This window comes from Panthera onca, chromosome B1 (assembly GCF_046562875.1).
Source record: "Panthera onca isolate mPanOnc1 chromosome B1, mPanOnc1 haplotype 2, whole genome shotgun sequence".
NCBI classification, from domain to species: Eukaryota; Metazoa; Chordata; class Mammalia; order Carnivora; family Felidae; genus Panthera; species Panthera onca.
In genome coordinates, this window is record NC_138342.1 from 62,196,345 (window position 1) to 62,202,344 (window position 6,000).

The 6,000-nt window shown below is 42.2% G+C and overlaps 1 protein-coding gene across 7 annotated transcripts in view; it reads left to right on the top strand.

The window, feature by feature from the left end:
• Positions 1–5,603, top strand: part of SHROOM3 (shroom family member 3) — a 320,630-nt gene extending 315,027 nt beyond the window's left edge. For all 7 annotated transcript variants that reach the window (XM_078446004.2, XM_078446003.2, XM_078446005.2 and 4 more), the window contains one exon: positions 4,612–5,603. In XM_078446004.2, the coding sequence (XP_078302130.2) occupies positions 4,612–4,980 (369 nt within the window). In that variant the 3' untranslated portion in view covers positions 4,981–5,603. The remainder of the gene's footprint in view (positions 1–4,611) is intronic.
• Positions 5,604–6,000: the final 397 nt, after the last annotated feature.

The window sequence follows — 6,000 nt, forward strand, 5'->3', positions numbered from 1 at the left end:
TATTCTCTATGATGAACATAATTCCAGAGCTGCATAGAACTCTTCACCTACTCATCAGTACAGCAACTATTTGCTGGGATGCACGAGGCTCATGAATAAACAGACAGATCCCTGTCTTCAGGGACCCTATCAAGACAAATCAGACAATAAACATACCTGTAACTATTGTACATAGATATTTATGCTAGAAGGTGGTGAGCACCCTAGCCACTAAGAGACTCCTTTGCTTTCTGGCTCCTCCTATCTATAGCTCTTTCTTTCGGGGCTATCAGGGATTTCCCAGTTATTTCTCCTAATGTATTAACTTAAAAGGGAAGATGTCATTTTTTGAAATAGAAAAAGTCTAGTTGGTATTCTGAATGTGCTTGGGCATCGAAAAACTTTCTGCATCTCCTTTCTCCTTCTGGTGAGTCCCCTCCTCATGCAAATGTACTGAGTCTTTGCTTCCGCATCTAGAAATCGTCTAGAAGTGCCTGCCTCAAAAGTACCATCCTTTCCTACTTCCCTCCGCTCAGCAAACAAGCACCTACCAAATGTCTGGTGCTGCGTATTCTGGGGATGAACACCAGCCAAAACACAGGCCCCGCCCTCAAGGAACTCACCGTGTAGTGAGGAAAACCAGTATGGAAGCAGCAAGTGCATCCACAATGCTGCAGCACAGCAACGGACGCAGCTACGAAACGCTTCTCAGGTGGTGGGGGGAGGCCAGGAAAGACTTGGCACAGGTGACACTTGACCAGGGTATAGAAGAATTTCTTAATTCTACGTGGAGGGCTTCACCGTTTAGAAGCAATGTCATGGACAAAGTCAAGAACGACCATGGCATGTTCAAGAACCATACATGGTTGCTTGGTTTTTAAAAATCGTGAATTGCAGGAAATATTTTAAAAAGCGTACAGTCAGGAAATTGACAGGAAATAGAGGGCTCATTCAAAAGGGATAAACAATGTTCAGTGAAGGTGTGGGAAGGGGTGAGGAAGAAGGGATAATGAAGCTTCCCTGTCCCCCCAAGGTTAGCATCACTTGGAGGAGGAAGAGAGCCCTTATCAGAATTCTAACTGTGTCTGTCCTACAGCCCTGAGGCCATGGTGAGCAAATGTAGTCCCCACTACCTGGCAAGGAAGGAGCCAGGGATAGATGCCCCAGGCTCTTCCTCCTGCTCCCTCCCTCCAGTCTCCTGCCCATGACACCCATGGATCAAGCCCAGAGGGAGAGGACACCAGTTGATGCAGCCTTCACCATTCAGCTTCCTTAGGCCCAGGGCATGGCTGAGAAAAGTGGATCTAGAGGCACAAGCAGTATCCAGCACAGAAAATAGTCACAGAGACCTTGTGGGTCACACTTGACAGACTTAGGACTTTAGCCTGGAGGCCAGGAAGAGCCATAAACTAATTTCATCACCTAATTAGCCTGAAGAGTGGTGGGGCTTAGGCTAAGTCTACCAAGAAGGAGTTAGGCCATTCACTTAGGCAACTACCACAGGGGTACACAGACTAGGGAGTGAGAGAATGAGTTTGAAATAGTAAGGCAAGCTGGATGAGAGGTAGGGCAGAGCGGAAGAAAACTTTAAGTTTCCTGTTTGGTTGCTGGGATGGATGCCACAGGTCTGTGAGAGAAGAAACAGTGAAGCAGTTTTCGTTAGGGGAAGAGGAGTTGTTCCAGAATGGAACTCCACTCAACGTTTAAATGTACACACCCTCGAATACAGATGTGTGCCTGCTCACATGCATAATACATCCATACTCGTTTTTATCACGATCAGTCTTCATTAAGAAACCCAGTATAATAGAAATTTGAAGGAAGAAGAAGTGGTTCAACAAATGCAAAATGTAGAATGGTCACCAGTGGGGCGAAGGGGAATATATGTAAGGCTTCAACTGAATTCTCTAGTTTTTGCTTTTAATCTGAAGCAAATATGATAAATGCCCCTGTTAAGAATTGGCATGGCTAATGATGGGCACACAGGTATTATTCTCTATTTCTCATGTTTAAAATACTTGCTAATTTTTTAAAGGTGAGAAAGAGGTTTTCACTTTTTCTTTACAGCATTTTGAAAGGTGTCTTCATTCAAATTCAGTCCCTAAAGGTATTTAAGGTGTTTTGTTTTTTTTTTTAATTCCAGTTAACATGCAGTTTACTGTTAGTTCCAGGTGTACAATATAGTGATTCAACACCTCCAAACATCATCCTGTGCTCGTCACAGGAAGTGCACTCCTGTATCCCCATCCACCCGCCCCTCTACCCACCTCCCCAGTTTGCTCTCTATATTTAAGAGTCTCTTTTTTCCCTGTGCTCGTTTGCTTTGTTTCTTAAATTCCACATACGAACAAAATCATATGGTATTTGTCTTTCTCTGACATATTTCACTTAGCATCATACTCTCTAGCTTTGTCCATGTCATTGCAAATGGCCACATTTCATTCTTTTTGATGGCTAATACTCCATAGTATATATAGCACATCTTCCTTATCCATTCGTCTATTGATGGACACTTGTGCTGCTTCCATAATTTCGCTATCATAGATAACGCTGCTATAAACATTGGGGTGCATGTGTCCCTAAGGGCTTTTTTTTTTTCCAAATTTTTATTTAAATTCTAGTTAGTTAACATGCAGTATAATATTGGTTTCAGGAGAAGAATTTAGTGATTCATCACTTACATACAACACCCAGTGCTCCTCACAAGTTCCCTCCTTAATGCCCATCATCACCCATCTAGCCCATCCCTCACCCACCTCTCTCCATCAACTCTCAGTTTGTTCTCTATCATTAAGAATCTCTTATGGTTTGTTTCCCTCTGTTTTTCCCCCCTTCCCATATGTTCATCTGTATTGTCTCCTAAAACTCCACATGAGTGAAAACATATGGTATGTGTCTTTCTCTGATTGACCTATTCGCTTAGCATCATACACTCTAGCTGCATCCATGTCGTTGCAAATGGCAAGATTTCATTAAAGATTTTTAAGCAATCTCTACACCCAATGTGGAGCTCTAACTTGTAACCCCGAGATCAAGAGTTACATACTCCACTGAGTGAGCCAGCCAGGCCCCTTACCTAAGGGTTTTTTTTTGTTGTTGTTGTTGTTGTTTTAGATGTGTTTTTCTTATTAGGGGAAGGAAGCCATGAAAATGGAGATATTTGTAAGATAAACCTAAAACTTTGTACTTTCCCCCCTGGGCATTATTTTGTAAGATCTGACATGCTAGTTCAAGGGAAAATAAGGCACATGGCCTGTGAGCCTTTCATAAGCCTACATAGCCAATTTATATTGAAATAAAATTACAGATCTACCTTGTAATTAGATTTTCATTTTAATATTTCTCAATGACTTTGGCCTGAAAAATTTAAATGATTAAACATAAAAAAAATGATTCATTATATGTCAACATGATGAGTAAAAAGCCATGTTAAAGATTTCTATAAAGAAAATTAGCATGTGTAGGCTAACCCAATCTTACCATTGGGTTTGTGTAAGAAACGCTCAGAATATGAAACTACCATCATCGTTAAACAGAACTTCTCTCATAGTAGATTCAAAGGCGTAAAAATTGGTAACAGATTTCTTTCGATATGGAAAATCTGATGTTCCCATGGTTTGTGGATCAGAGCAGAGGTTCTCAAACTTCAGCTGTGGAACAATTGCCTGGAAGGCTTATTAAACCACAGATTTCTGGGCCCCAGCTCCCAAGCTGTGGATTCAGTAGATCAAACAGCCCCTGAAAATTGGCATTTCTAACAAGTTCCCAGGAGATGTGCCACTGCTGGTCCACACTTTGAGAACCGCTATCAGTGTAAAAAACGCTATCACAGTAAATACACAATTGTACTGTGAAGATTGGCCTTTCTTTCCCCCCTTTCAGTTAATTTTTTTTTAATGTTTATTTTTGAGAGAGAGAGAGAACAAGGGGGTGGGAAGGGGCAGACAGGGAGACACAGAATCGGAAGCAGGCTCCAGGCTCTGAGCTGTCAGCACAGAGCCAGATGTGGGGCTTGAACCCACAAACCGTGAGATCATGACCTGAGCCAAAGTTGGATGCTTAACTGAGCCACCCAGGTACACCATGCCCCCTTTAGTTTTTTATCATGATAAACTACATATAACCTAAAACTTGCCGCCTCAACCATTTTATTCAGTAGTGATGAGTATGTTCACATTGTTGTGCAACAGATCTCTAGAACTTTTTCTTCTTGTAAAATTGAAACTTCATATCCATTAAACGACTCCATACACCCCTTCCCCCCAGCTCCTGGCAACCACCATTCTACTTTGTATCTCTATGTTTTTGATTACTCATATAGATATATGCAACCTCTAAATACTTCATGTGAGTGGAATCACTGATTGTCGTTTTAAATCTAGAAGCCTAGAGCTGAGCTTTTACCCCAGTTTAATGTAATCTCTCTTAAAGCTGCCACATAATTTGACAAGTTAGAGAAGTATATACATGCAACAGAAGGGTAATAAACTGATTTTCCAAAAAGTAAGCCTCCTTACTCTAGAGCAACAGTTGAAATACACTCTTGGAGATTTCACAGTCCTGTAAAAGGTGTTTTTGCAGTTTCCTTCCTTGCCCTTGCCCTCTGCTGATCTCTTGGTTTTGCCCTGGCAGAGCTCCCTCAACGAGAAGAGGAAGGTCCTGGCTGGGCAGCACGAGGATGCCCGGGAGCTCAAGGAGAACCTGGATCGGAGGGAGCGTGTAGTGTTGGACATCCTGGCCAACTACCTGTCAGAGGAGCAGCTCCAGGATTACCAGCATTTCGTGAAAATGAAGTCAACACTCCTCATTGAGCAGCGAAAGCTGGACGACAAGATCAAGCTAGGCCAGGAACAAGTCAAGTGTCTGCTGGAGAGCCTCCCGTCTGATTTCATTCCCAAGGCAGGGGCCTTGGTTCTGCCCCCAAACCTTGAGAGTGAAACGGCTCCTGTTGGGGGGTGTACTCTAAGTGGTATTTTTCCAACATTAACCTCCCCACTTTAACCTCTTCTAAAACACCCAACCAAAAGATCACCCTTTCTCTCAACACTATTTAATCTGAAAAATGTTTCAGTACAAACCACCATTTAAACTCTATGGGTTATTGGGGTTTTTCTGGATGAAAGAAAAACAAACAAACAAACTATCCAGGAAAAAGCCTGTTTCTTCCTTCTCACCCTACATGATTGATCTGAGAGCTTGAATGCTGCTGGGAACTTACTCCTTTCTATGATCACTTTCTAGTAGAAGGAAAATTAATGAAACTGTGAGAACTGATGGGAGGGCGTTCGATTTAGTTTTTAACAGGCTGAGGCAACTTAGATGAGTGTCACCCTCAGGAATGTATTCACAGTGGCCTTCCTTGCTTGTGGGTGGTATATCTTGACAACAGGTATAAGAACTCATTAATGAAGGGTCTGCAACATAAAGCCTTAAAGAGAAACACCCACAGAAGAAAACTGTAAAACCTTGAACATTGTCGTTATTTATATTTTTTAAAATGGGAAAGATCATTATGTTTGTGTGCTAACCACTTATTTGATTCTGTTTTGTGGTGGACATAGGCAGTTATGTTTGAGCTTTGTACTTTGTGAAAACCTTAATGAAATGAAGAATTCCAAAGATAATCACATTGAGCGTGGAGACTTTTTTCTTAAGCCCTTGGCTTGTCTGCCTGATTTGTACCTTTTTCGTTTGTGTGAGAATGGGTACGGGGGAATCCCAGTTTCTGCTGACAGTCATCGCTGCTTTACTTCCACAACCAACAGGAACACCACCTTCCCCGGGAAGGAGGTTTTGTGCCACATGGCTGTCACATCATTTCTTAGTGCTTCACGACATGATTGCTGGGGCGGGGAGACAGAGCTAAATTTTACCAACAAGGACGACAGCTAATCTGTGTAAGAGGAAAGTCAGCAACCAAATCAATTCCACTGAAGTCATGCAGTGCTTCTGCAGGGGATTTGGGCTAAATGTAGCCTACATTAAGAGCTCTATTCTTAGGCTGTTTTAATGATGCTTTTG